Source organism: Leucoraja erinacea, chromosome 19 (genome assembly GCF_028641065.1).
Source record: "Leucoraja erinacea ecotype New England chromosome 19, Leri_hhj_1, whole genome shotgun sequence".
Lineage (NCBI taxonomy): Eukaryota > Metazoa > Chordata > Chondrichthyes > Rajiformes > Rajidae > Leucoraja > Leucoraja erinaceus.
In genome coordinates this window covers 15,832,842-15,846,850 of record NC_073395.1, presented here as the reverse complement: position 1 = coordinate 15,846,850, position 14,009 = coordinate 15,832,842, and the positions used below count along the sequence as shown (strand labels likewise).

Below are 14,009 nucleotides of genomic sequence, written 5' to 3'. Positions count from 1 at the left end.
ACCCTTTGCAGTGCCTTTTCACTTCAACCCAAAAAACCCCAAACTACCCTTTGCAGTGCATTTTTACTTCAACCCAAACCCCCCCCAAAACCACCATTAGCAGTGCATTTTCGCTTCAACCCAAAGAGCCATTAGCCGTGCATTTTTACTTCAACCCAAAGAGCCATTAGCCGTGCATTTTTACTTCAATCCAACCATATTTTCATTTTCAAACCACATTAAGGGCACTCACAGTTGCGTGGACATGTGTTCAGTGTTATTCAGAGCTCAGAGAGACGTGAACCTCTGGCTTCCTCCATCTTGCAGAGACTGAGTGAGGCACACCACTTCCTGGTTTTATAGTCCCTCCCCTGCCCTCCAGCAGGGGCAGCAGAGAGAATGGCAAATTATTTAAAAACATTAATATCTCTCCGATTTTTCATCGATGGAGAAAAATCCTCCGGTCCCGGAAGGGGGAGGAGGGCTCTGAGCGAGGTGGCCAAAAATGACGGCCGTAGGTGGTGGCGTTCTCTCGGAAATCACGCCACAGCGAGCCAAAAGCGGTCAAGATCAGACTTTTAGTAATATAGATTCTACAGTGGGATATCACCAAAGAACAAAAACCAATGGATCATGATGGAAGCATAATGACCAGATTTAAACAGACTATAGGATCTTTAGGAACTAGACATTTTGGTAAATGTGAAGTTTTACATTTTAAGATCACTAGGTATTCAAATTGGCTTTTCTCCATTGGAGAGCCCTTAAAGCAGATTAAGATTGTTGTTGATTGGAGGAACTGCAGATATTGTTTTGCAGAATGATGAAGTGCTGGAGTAATTCAGCAGGTCAGGCAGTACCTCCTGAGAATGGATACAAAACAAGATGTCTGTTTGAAGGGTCCTATTGCCTACCCTTGTTCTCCAGAGATGCTACCTGACCTGAGTTATTCCAGCACCGTGACTCTTTGATTGCTGTTGCCTGAATAATTTCCTAGCATTTCCTCTAATACCTCCAGTAGCCAAGTGAATAACCTAACCCCTTGTTTGTTCACTGACTGAGTTTGGTTTACGTAAATTTGTGTATTTTAACTTGCTGTCCTACAATTGGTGTTACTCTGGTTGTGAAAGCTTGTTCTTCCTCAGATCATTGCATCTCCAAGAACCATAACATCCCTGTTCCCCGTTGATAGGCAAAACTAGGCAGGCTGCTCTTTTATTGCCATGCTGGCCTATTTAACTAGACTGGCAACATTTTTCAAATAATTTCTTCAAGCCAGCTGTGTGAGGTGTAAAAGGGAAGTGTGGCCAGTATATAGACATGGGAGTTGGAAGAATGTCAGATCCCCCCCCCCCCCCCCCCCCCCCTTTACCACTGCCCATTGTAGGGCCCTACCTTTTTGCTCCAAATTTATCATTTAAGTTTGCTAGAGAGCCTAAATTCATGATCTTTACACAGACTCTCCATCAAACTAGAGATTAAATAACAAGCCAGGAGCTCCATGCAGGTCCTTTATTATAGCATGTTTTCCATATTCACATACATATAACTTTTATAATACAATCTTAAATAACTTTACACAAGGTTTTTGAATTATCTATCAAAACTTTGTATCCATGCTCTATAGCAAACTGACAATATATTCCACTGTACAAATTTACAGAAAATAAACCAAGGGGAAGGATTGGTGGGAATGCACTGTAACTGTCTTCACACCTCTCCAAAGGGGGAAAGACAGTGACCACTTGAAGCTTTGCTTTTCCTAATTTATAAACAAAACATGAATGGGGACAACAGTACTTTCTAAGTAGGGGCCTGCTGCATTCTGGGGAAAAAATGCATTGGTGTTGGCTCCTTAATGGGATGAGCCACTGGCTGCAGTCCACAAGGGTAATGAATTAAAAGGTAATGTACAAAGATGATAAGGAAAGCCATCTCTGGCAAGGTCAGGGCTGAGGGCAAAGCAGAAAATCTTGGTTAGTGCAGGCACTGGACCAATGGCCAACACCTGCATGATTTATGTAGCTGCAGCTAAAAATTATTTAATGTAAACCAACAACATTAATTTCACAGTACATTCTTCACCCTTAGTTCCCTCTAAGAGTTGGCCTTTAGATGCCACAACTCGAGGGAGAGATGGTATTTAGCTTCTGCTTCTCTAACAGATGAAAGGATAAAGTCCTCAAGTGCTGTTAACATTGACTCGGATTCCTACATTATCTTGACCTTAAACTCTGGTGGGTACACATCACACTAAAGTTAAAGCTGTAAGCTGAAGCAGAGGCTGAGCACCTGGAGACATCAAAAGCTGGTGGCCATAACTGGAATGCTTAGTGTGAATTTGTAAGCCTAGTAACTCAAACGTGTGATGATGTGGTGACCATCTCTTTCAACCTGTTGTCTGCAAGCCTTTCCAAAAGGTTGCAAGAAAGCACATGCCCTTCTTCCACACACTGGTACCCCACCCAAAATGTTAAATAGTATCCTTTGATATTTCATTTGCTTGCACTTTGGCACTCTGCATGAGGGCAAGCTGATGATATGGACACCTTGCCTAGCCCCTTAACTCTGGTGTGTTACCAGCAGATGCTGAATATTTACTAGTAATACACCACTTGTAAGAGGTTACGCCATCTGTATCACCTGTTTAGTTTAATATGAAAGGCCCTTTCAGCCTGGTCTTGTGATATTCCCGGTCCATGAGGAAACTAAGTTGGGGAGCCTACTGGTGATCCAAATGCACAGCTTCTCAACTTAGTAACATAGTGCAAAGCCCAGTCATTGTAGGCAAAGTAAAGATCCTCACCCCCAGTCTATACAGTCAGAACTGTAGAAGTCACAACTTCAGAAATCCAATTCTAAATGTAGCAGTGCCCAAGTGAAGAGTACAGTTTGAAAGCTCCATGCCTTCACAAACTGCATTGTACCTTAAAATCTATTCTTGTAGTGAGGAATGTTTCTTTAAACTTAAATAGAAATAAAACCAGTTTGAAAAATAACTAAATCAAACTATTGCTTAAGTGTGTTATTGGAATGGTTGCAACTGACTCTTGTGGTGCCAAAGTCAAACTCCCATGGCACACCTGAATAACACCAATCATCTGTCCTTGCCTAATGGAATGAGCATTTTCATCAGTCTGCTTGTGCGGCTGGCAAATTGCCATGCAGGAGCAGCACCGTGAAGGGAGCTGGTTCCGCTGAACCAAGCTGGAAATGATGGCACTCCATGCCTGAAGGCTAAACAAACATCACAATCCAAGCTTGGTTCTAACACGACGACGGAATAAAACTGTATTCAGGTTTAAATCACATTGAAAGGGGTCAGGTGGAGGGAGGCAGCAATGGAGAATAGAATGCAAACAAAAACAAAGTAGTTATTAGGGTAAATAGGTTTTGCTCAATTTAAAATGTGTTTGAATCGTATGCAAGGATGGTTAAAAAAGACAGTGGTCCCTGTTTGGGTTTTGAATCTCACTGTTCTGAGACTCAACAACCAGTGGGAGTAAACGGAATGCTTAGTGTGAATTTGTAAGCTTAAACTCAAATACATGATTATGCTGTGTTTGCACTTTTCAGATAACACATCTCTTTCAGCCTTGGTAATGAGCTACTGTGCCTGCAAGAAAGCACCTGCTCTTCCACACCCAAACTCCTGACTCGAGTGCTTAGGTCAGGCCTAGGGTCTGAGGCAAGACTCTCAAGGGCCTAGCTCTTCAACTTATGAAGGCAACATCAACATTGCAAGTGACCCTAAATATTCTGAAATATTGGTAGCAACCTCACCCCATCTGATTAATATTACCCACATTGTGATCATGGGTGAGGTCTTCTATAATATCACCAGTTCTAGAAAGCAATGATTTTAAATGGCAGCAAGAAACCAGTTGGTAGCAGAGCCATTCACCTTCTCCTCGGGCTGCCATACTGCAGAGCATCTCTGGGCTACTTTACAGCAAAGCCCCACCCTACCCCAGCATTGCTCCCACCTTCCCTACTGTGTAGCTATTCCAGTGCCCACAGGAGTTACCTCCCTGACCCATTTACTCTCTGATCAGGAGCACTGACACCTCTGGCTAGGATTTGACATTGATGTGTTGCCCTTATACTCTCCCAAACCCTTGGTGTGCATTTAGAATCTGTTTCACAGTTCAATCCTGTTCTAGTATTAAATCCCACTCCACGGGTAAGACAAGTAACTTTCCTCCACCATGCAAAATAAGCACCAGGAATAGCGGAAAACATCTTTTAAGGGTAAACAATAACATTAACCAAACTCCACTCACAACCATTCAAATCACCGGCCGACTGCAAAGACCCTGTGTAGGGAATGAGAACAAAGACATCAGTGGGAGAACTCATGAGCAGAGGGGATAATAAAACAAATAAATTAAAAATGTATATAAATAAACGCTGGCTCAGTATCAATGCGTATCTCTGCACCCTGCCCTCTGTGACAGAGGGACATGGGCCAATTGAGTCACCGGACTAAAGCCCCATCCACCTGTAACAGCTCTCACTCAGTCATAAATAAGGTTATTGCACAACCACGCCTGGGGCAGAGAGGCAATGAGAGGATGCAGGTGTACAATCTCCTAGAAGAATCACGCTCCACCATTAACGTCCTCTGGCCTTCAAGCTCCAACGATTCTTCCTCACCACTGACCCCTGCCCTCTCACCACAACGTTCACCCCAGCAGTGTCCGAAGAAGCCATTTTGTCCTTCCTCGAGGGAGATGATCAACACTTTCAGCTTCTATCGCTGGTTAAAAGGGAACTCGCATTCAGAGTCAATAACTTCAAAACTACAGCTTGGCAGAAACTGGCGGCAGAATGTGTCTTTAAAATGGTACAAATGTGGCTCAGGCAGCTCCATCAGCAGCTGTAGTTTCTGTTTTGCAGATTAAACCCCAGAACAACTGGAAGGACACAAGACGTGATGGCAGACACCTGCTTCGATGGTGATAAATGATGAACCATCTATTTGAATGCAGTAAACTCTCCTGTAAAAGGCAAAACATTTGAAGTTAAGGCCTAACCTTGCAAATTGACTGATCTTGCTGTTTAAATTGATATTAGCAGGACAGGAGACAAGTTAACAGTGTAATTTTTCCTCTAACCTCTTGCGTTTGGTCTAGGACCTCAAGAGCTTTGTGCAGACTGCATATGAACTCTTCTTTTGCATTTTGAAAATTAAACTTTTTTTCATAAGAATGTATTCTTTACAATCATGGTGTCGTTCAATTGATACATTCAGAGTGTTATCGGTTCTATACATTTGCAGCATATTCTGTACATTCCATGTACAGAGCAGTATTGCAAATCACTAAATTAGCTTTTGCCCATCAATGTTTAGAGACTTTAAATTACAGTCATTCCCCACAAAGCCTTTGTGTGGGGTGCACCAAGCTTTACTGCATCCCTTGGGACCAAGGATCTGCAACCTGGAATGTATTGGTTGCCAGCATTTCCCTACGGACATTTCACTATGCATTTTATTTTATTCTTCGCATGTTTAAATTATAATGTTTTATTCTTAATTGTTTACTGTATCTCGTGTTGTTACTTGCGAGCAAAGCACCAAGGCAAATTCCTTGTATTTATACATACTTGGCTAATAAACTTAATTCAATTCAATTTGACCAGCAATTGTCAGGCAGATTAAAGTGCAGTTTTCAAGTGGTTAAAACTTTCTGCAGCACTTGAAGTTTTATTTGTGTGCACCCCTGGAAACAGTCCACAGATCAGAGAGCCCTCTGTTACACACCTACTTAGGATGAACCTCAACCCTTGCATAATTTTCCATTTTTCAAGATCTTTGCAAATGTGAAGTCCACAAAGAGGTGGGCGATTGTCTCGTCACTCTGAGGGCAGCAGCGTGCATTTGGCAGGAGACTTTGACTGTGCAGGAATGATCTGATGGGGAGGGTCTGAGTGGGAGATTCTTCTACCAAATGAAATGTTCAAGTGGACCAGACCCTGGTCTTCCACCTCTGAAGGCAGAGTTCACATCCAGGTTAATGTGACAGGGTGAGCAACCCACTGACTGCAACGGAGCCAGGTTTGGGCAAGGCAAGTCGCAGTTGGGAATGAGCATGGTCCTGCTTTAATCTCAATGGTATAAGTTTATTGTGAAGAAACTTACAATGGCAGTGCCTGGGCTCCATAGCTGAACTCTACAGCAACTCTGTGGCGAAAAACAAACTACAGGAGGAACTTAACAGGTTAGGCATCATCTGTAAAGGGAAGTGAGCAGTCCAACTTTCAGGTTAAGACACTGCATCTCATCTAAACTGAAAGAGCTGAGGAAAGATATGTAGTATAGAGAGGTGAAAGGGAGGGGAACGAGCTGGCTTCAGGTGAGGAAACGTTGAGGTGGGGGAGGGAGGGTTTCATGTGGTGATAAGAGGCCGGGAGTGGCTTTGGTGACAACAAAGGCTGCAGATTATGGAATCTGATGAGAGAAAGAGTGGAAAAAGCAAAATCACTAGCATTCAAAACTTAAAAAATAAGGAGTGTAAATAGTGCCCATGAACTCTTGATTCTAATCACATTATTTTGACATGTCTTAGGTCATGCTTCTCAGAAGCTGGAAAACCCGCGTTGTTTATTTTATCTAAAATTACCAGCTGTGCACAGCTGGTAGAGTTGCTGCTAGAGACCCAGGTTCAATCTTGACCTCTGTCTGCGTGGAGTTTGCACATTCTTGCTGTGACTATGAGTTACCGCTGAGTGCTCTGGCTTCCTCCCACATCCCAAAGACATGCTGGTTTGTCGTATATAATGGCCTTTGTAGAATTGCCCCTATATGTAGGGAGCAGATGAGAAAATGCGGTAACATAGAATTAGTGTGAACAGGCCATCGATGGTTCGTGTGGACTCTGGTCCGAAGGGTCTGTTTCCATGCTGTATCTCTAAACTAAACGAAGTAGAAATGGATATGCTGGAAAGTAGACAAAAATGCTGGAATAACTCGGCGGTTGAGGCAGCATCTATGGAGCGAAGGAAATAGGCAATGTTTGAGTCGAGAGATCGGAGGAGAATGTGACAAACCATTACAAAATGCCCAAGGGGTTGCACTGATCATGTTGTAATTTGGTTTCAAAGGTTTTCACACCGTACATGATTCTCAGTAGCGGCCTTGGATGTCAGCTGTTCTCAGCACGCTCCACCAGTGTCAGGCAGTGTGGGATCAATGCTTCATGGCTCCCTGCCTGCCCCTATAGTACCTTCAGGATAAGTGCACATGTGCCTTTCAGACTTCAGGAACTTACCTACAGCAAGTGCTGGTCACAAGATGAAGATCTCTACTCTACAAACAAGCCAATCCAGCAGTCAGCATCTTACCTATATCTTTACTATGTTAAGTAATTGAGTGTTCTGGACTTGAAGATCAGGATACCTTCACCTGACTGTTACTTAGCCAGATATTTTCGGATTATATCATGGACAATTTGTGAGATAGTGCTGTGTGTATAATAGCTATTATTATAGTATTATACTACGCAACAAATGCTTTCATGCAGAAAGATGTGGGCATCAAGTGCAAATAGAACTGGCAACTACAGGTCAGAGAGTCTAAATTGCCCCTATGCCCAATGATCAAAAATAGTTAGTGATGATGACGGAATCCTGGAGACTGATTTTAAACTTTGCAAGAACAAACCAGTAGAGCAGGATGAGGTACAATATACTCACACCTACTTGTAAACTAACGAATGATCAGATTCATGAGGTTCTACACTGGAGAAGGGGGAAACGCTCCCTTTCACCACATATGCACTTACCATATCCTCCAGCCTGGATGGGCGTCTTTGGGGAAGCGCAGGTATACAGACTGAAGTCCTCGGTCTGGAAGCCGGCACGATTGAGTGAGGGCTCTGACGCACTGCGGTGAATCTTTGGCAAGGACCTGGCCAGCAGCTCAATAGAAGCGAGAATCTGCAATGCAGAAATACATCATTATTAGGAGCCTACTGCAGTTGTTCATCATTCATCAGGACTTTCCCCTCAGCAATTTCCCACACACTTTGCCGATCTCATTACCTCTGCAAACAATAAGAGTAAAAGATTTCCAGAAAGAGCCTCGAATGAATGGCTGGCCACAGGAGCATATTTGGGTTTAAGATTTAGAGGTGGAACCAGGAGAATGAAACCTCTGGCAGGATTCTGATCGAGGTGATACATAGTCCAAGCCTGCAGCATCCAACTTGTCAACAAGATCCAAAGTCACCATCAGGTTGTGTTGCGGGTCTTCAAAGAGCATGATCATGTCAAATCACATAGAAAATGCGATTCTTCATATTATCTGCAAGTTATATATATTTTATACACAAATAGGCCTACAACTGTACTGGGAGAAAGTTTGACTAACAGGATCAACTCTTGCTCAGCTATTGAAAGCCACATGGGAGCTGTTGTTGTGGTTGGTGCCTCATCTCACTATACACGTGTGTACTGATGCTTGTACACAACTGAACTGGATCTTGGCCAACTTCAACAGCTCTCCAGAGTGCCAAAGGGAGATGGTACCAGCAAGACTTGTCGGTGCATGAAGCTCCACAGCTTTGGGTACAGGTGATCGTTGGTCGGTGCGGAATTGGTGGGCCGAAGGACCCGTTTCCATGCTGTATCTCTAGAACTTAAACTAAACTAAAACTAGGGACACTGGTGGCATGGACAAGGTGGGCTGAAAGGGCCCATTTTCTTTGCTGCATTTCTCTATGCCTGTATGCCCATTCTATTGTCGCTTGGTTAAAATTCTGGAATTCATCAATTAACAGGTCTGTGATAGTATCTTCACCACACATCAGGAGGTCAAGAACTCAAGATAATAATGAATGTCCTTAACACCCAAGCAGCATTTGACCAAAATCAAAGGGCATTTTTTAAGGGAAGAACACTGCAAGGAGAAAGACCTCACACAATGGAGTGTGGGTGTTGTTGGAGGTCAATCATCCCAGCCCAAGGATATCACCGCAGGAGTTTGTCTGGGGAGTGATCTGGGCCTAAACACTTCCATCATGGGAAACGGTGATGTTTATTGAAGATTGAACAATGTTCAATTCTACTCTTCCATAAATGTAGTCCATGCTACATGCAGCAAGATCCAGACAATCCACACTCACCTGAGGGAACAGAGGCCTTTCATCCCGTTTCTTTTTCAGACAATCTGCCATTAACCGCTTCATTGCCTTTGGACAGTTATTGCGCACCTTGCTGAGGTCAGGGGTCAGGTAACCTCTGCCAACCATGAAGATTATCTAAGAGACAAGTCGGAAAGTTCAATCTCTAGAAATCAATGAACTATTAAACTTGGACGATGAAGGTTCAAATATGACCCTGTGGTGGCAGGATTATGGGGCTAGTCCTACCTCTGGTTCAACACAGAAACTTTTCAGAAAGCATTTCTTGGTCACCAAATGGTTTACCTTGGCTCAAATGGTAGGCAGTATACTGGGTCACTCATGAATGGAGAGATGCTATGAATATATTCACAAGATTAAATTTAAGTTGGAATATGATGCAGGTTAATATTTTATTATACATGGGGCTTTCTATATTCCATTTAAATTTAACATTTTATTTTTTAACATCCGTATATTAATTAAAAGGAACATCACTTCCCTGAGATATGAAAAACTGGTGCAGAAACACACTGAAGCCTATGAGCAGGATGCATGTGTAATCTCTATTCCCTAGTTTGACCCAGTGGCAGTGAGATGCATTCCAACCTAGATAAATGATAAGAACTTGTGGGCTCCCCAAAAGAGAACAATGCTGCACTTGATTCAGAGGTTGAGAGGAGGGGAGACTTGATATAAGTAAATAAAATTATGAGAGGCACAGATCGGGTAGACAGTCAGAACCTTTTTCCAAGGATGGAATGCCCAACACTAAAGGGCATAACTATAAGGTGAGAGGGGGAAAGATAAATGGAGGTGTACAGGGAATTTTGCAGAAGGAATGGGATTACTCACCTGATCACGGTTATTTATGTTGGAATAGGGTAACTGTCCGCTCATTAACTCATACAGAACCACCCCAAAGGCGTAGACATCAGACTGGAAACTATAGGGGTTCTTATCTTGCATTCGAATCACCTCAGGGGCCTAAGAGAAATTGAAGGTTTGGTCAGCAAGGTTATATTTCAGATTTACTGGTGAACCCATTCTCTATTCTGTACTGCCTCTAATACAACTGTATTCATTCTTAAATAAAGGTTAGTAAGCCATTCTACTGTACTGCTGATATGGTTCACCAACACCCTTCAGTTGGAGCAAGATATCCCTAAACTATACTCAATTTTCCTTGCAATTAAAAAAGGTTGTTTACATTCCCAACCATTCTGTTAGCTACTATCTGTGATTCATCTATGAGGATACCCTGACTTCTGCTGTTATAAGAAATAGCATTGCAGCAAATAAGAATGATTATATTTGCAAAAACATTTGGATCTGCTGGGATATCCCAGGTACAAGAAAACCAATTCCCAGCTATTAGTAATGCTTTACCTCCAGAATTGGAGGAGAGCCTCACCCTTGCGAGGCCACCATGAAAGACCGCAAATAAGGGCAGCAAAGCAACGAGGACTGTGCCAGTCCACCGGGTCACCCTGGCTGCAGTTGTACATCAAAAGCAGCAACAGACTGGCAGAGACCATATGTGGGCAAGAACTGTCCTCCATAAGAGGCTAAATGCTGCTAACCCTTTGCAGCCTTGACTTTGTTCCTGCATGCGATCAGTTCTGTTTTTTTCTGTTGTGATCATCTTCTGGTTTTGAAGTGGTTTAGACTACAGGAACTACGTGTGCTTAAGTGTTTGCTTGCAAACAAAACTGTGACCGAGAAGCTTAGGTTACAGCGTGTGGAAGTGGATGAATTGACCTTCGTAAAGCATACAATAATTGTTTCAGAGCTAAAGTTGTTTGTGTTTCAAGCAGATTAAATTAACATGAAAGGTGAGAATTATTGGTTAACAGTTCCCTAAAGTAACAATGGATTCTGAAGAAAGAGGAAATTACAATGTAGTTTGTCTTTTATTAGTAACCACCTGTACTCTTTATTCTTCATCATTCAATTTGTTACAGTTAATATATTAATTGGATTAAAATTGGAAAAATCACAAGGAACAAGGGACAAGAATTCCATACTAGTCATTGCAATTCTGGGAACTGCTGTCCATTATCCAGTCCCTGGTGCCAGGTTGAAAAAACTTTTTCAGGTAAAATTGTTTTTAAAGTAGATATAGTTTAAAATCACGTTTCGGGACCTTTGAGGTGACTTGTTGTTCTGCCTAACTTTTCATTCGAAAGAAAAATTCACATTGTGAAAGTTGCATAGAATGACCATTTCCCTACAATGACAAACAAAGTCAATGGGTTCTTAAGCAGCATTGTAACAGATTTAATTTAAAAGAGAAGCAGGTAGCAATGATATGTTGGAATCACAAGTGTTAAAGCACAAATGCAAGCAATTGTAAGAACTTGTTCAAACATCAAATGACACAGCACAAGCACACTAAAGCTGCCTGCATAATGTGTGTTGTGTCGACACAGCAGAGCCACATTGGTCTCAAACCGTTGATCGTCGAGCTCGAGCACTTACGTGGACCTGCCATGATCTGGGCCGACCAATCAACGCCGACCTGGGTGGTCAGCTGACGGGGTGCAACAGACGACGGAGCTAGTCTTCACTTCACAGTCAACACGTTAACACCCACCTTGCCCTTATCTACTAATTGTTGAGTTGCATTGTTTAAATATTAAACTGAGTGTTTATACAACATGTGAATCTCTTCATTGTGACAGTGTCAAACCCTAAAATGAACTGCAATGTCTCGACCCAAAACATCTCCAGAGATGCTGCCTGATCCACTGAATTATTCCAGCCGTGTGCTTTTTGGTAAACCATGTATCTGTAATTTTCCTTAGTCCTCCAATTAAAAATGAATTATTCTGCTATTCTATTCTTCTCCCGGTTTATTTGTTCATTCATGTAACCCGACACACGCTTATTTAGACTGTGCCCTCACTAATTACATTCACACCTTTTGCCTCTGCTGCACATTTGACCATAATACATTTGCTCCCTTCAACCATGTCTTAAATATAATCCAATTAAAACTAGATTTGACCATAATGAAAATTAAATTATCTTAAATATGTATATATCATGGTTCTTTTTTACCACATTCATAATGAGCTTCAGACATAGATTAATCACTCACCATCCAAAGGATAGAACCAGACAGCTGTTCAAATTGATGCGACCCACTCCATCGGGATTTCACTGTCGCCAACCCGAAATCTCCAATCTTAACTGTTAGATCTTCATGTAAAAAAATATCTTTGAATTCAAGTTAAGGAACTCAGACATATTGCTAAAAATTACACGTCTTCATCCCCAAAAGCCATTGACCAATGTACAAAGAAAGGTGCTGAAGACAGAATAATTTTGTTTCTTCTCTATCCAAGATTAGATAAATCCACACTCCCCTCGCAAGTTTGCATTTATATAGTGTTTTTGAGCAGTTTTAACGTGCAAACGCCTTCATAAGTAGCAGTAAACCATACCCCATAGAAAAGTTTTCTATGGCTCCAAATTATGTGGAAAATTTTGAAGTCAAAGAAAGGGAAATAATTTCTTCAAAAGTAAGAGATTGAAATGACTTGTCTGTCACTGTACACAAATCACATAAGATGAACTGTGGATGCAGTTAGGAGAGCAAATGTACATGGGCCTTTATTGCAAGATGATTCAAATTGAAGGATTCTTACTCAAATCCACACAGATACGCACCTAGAATAGGTCACCCTACCTAAGGAGGAGTACAATGTAAGAGAGGAATGGGGTGAAGATTTGCCAGATTGATTCTGGGGATGAGGGGATTTGACTACTGGGAGGAGCCTACGCTCTCCAGATACCAGAAGAATTAGAAGTGATCACAAGGAAACACGCACATTTCTCACGTTGGTCAAGAACGTAGATGCATGGTTAATGATTCCCCTCGTAGGCTTTCCAGAAGCAGAATTCAGACTTAAGAAAAATACAGTATGGAACGTCCCTTCAGCCCAACTTGTCCACAACAACCAAGGTGCCTTCCTGAGCTGGTACGATTTGCTTGCATTTGGCCCATACCCCTCTAAACCTTTCCTATCCATCTCAAAATAGGGATTGGCCATTCATGACTGAGATGAGACGAACTCTCCCCACCCAAAGTGTGATGAATCTTTGAAATCTTTGTAGAAGAGGATTGGGGTAGGCAGAGTTACTCGATATAAATATAGGGATTGATAGATTTTTGTACTTTGAATAATATGGGGGTAGAGCTACAAAGTGCTAATGAGGTGATCAGCCATGATCTTACGAATGATAGGGCAGCACATGCAGTTGATAACTCAATTCTGCTTCTATGTCCTATGTTCCAATCATGTTGACTGAGGGGAAAATATTAGTCTAGGCATCTTTTTTTTCTAGAGCAGTTCAACAGGGCATTTTATGACCAAATTAGAGAGTTAATGAAGCCAGTTTAATGCAGAAAGCACAAACATGACCATTTTCTTTGAATTTAGAGCAGAGGACGTGGAGCAAACCTACAACCAGCAGTTTTATACAGAGGCCACTGTGACATCAAACAGTACATCAGACGCACTTGATGTCAATTGTACGTACACTGATACTGTGTGCATTAGCCCTACAAGAACACAAGTAGATCTTCACCCCACCATCTAACTTTACTATTGAAATTACAACCGCAGTATAACATGCGGTGTCACAGGTAGATAAGATGGTCAGAAGGCTTTTGGCACAATGGCCATCATCAGTCAGGGTTTTATAGACTAGTCAGAGTATAGACACAGATATATAGGTTTAGAATGGTGTGTGGCTTGGAAGAGATATAGGTATTGGCTCTCCCATGCTGAGGTATGACCAGGAGGTACTATCACCTTCTAGATGAACATTGTGGCTAGAGAAGCCATTGAAAAAGATGCTGCAATGGATTCTGTAGATGGTATACAATGCAGCCACAGT

The 14,009-nt window shown here is 42.1% G+C and overlaps 1 protein-coding gene across 3 annotated transcripts in view; it reads right to left on the bottom strand.

The window, feature by feature from the left end:
* Positions 1-1,477: 1,477 nt before the first annotated feature.
* Positions 1,478-14,009, bottom strand: part of braf (B-Raf proto-oncogene, serine/threonine kinase) — an 81,762-nt gene continuing 69,230 nt past the window's right edge. For all 3 annotated transcript variants that reach the window (XM_055650377.1, XM_055650376.1, XM_055650378.1), the window contains 5 exons: positions 12,205-12,323; positions 9,957-10,088; positions 9,105-9,239; positions 7,764-7,917; positions 1,478-4,979 (listed from right to left, as the gene is read on the bottom strand). In XM_055650377.1, coding sequence (XP_055506352.1) covers positions 4,957-4,979; positions 7,764-7,917; positions 9,105-9,239; positions 9,957-10,088; positions 12,205-12,323 — 563 coding nt within the window. In that variant the 3' untranslated portion in view covers positions 1,478-4,956. The remainder of the gene's footprint in view (positions 4,980-7,763; positions 7,918-9,104; positions 9,240-9,956; positions 10,089-12,204; positions 12,324-14,009) is intronic.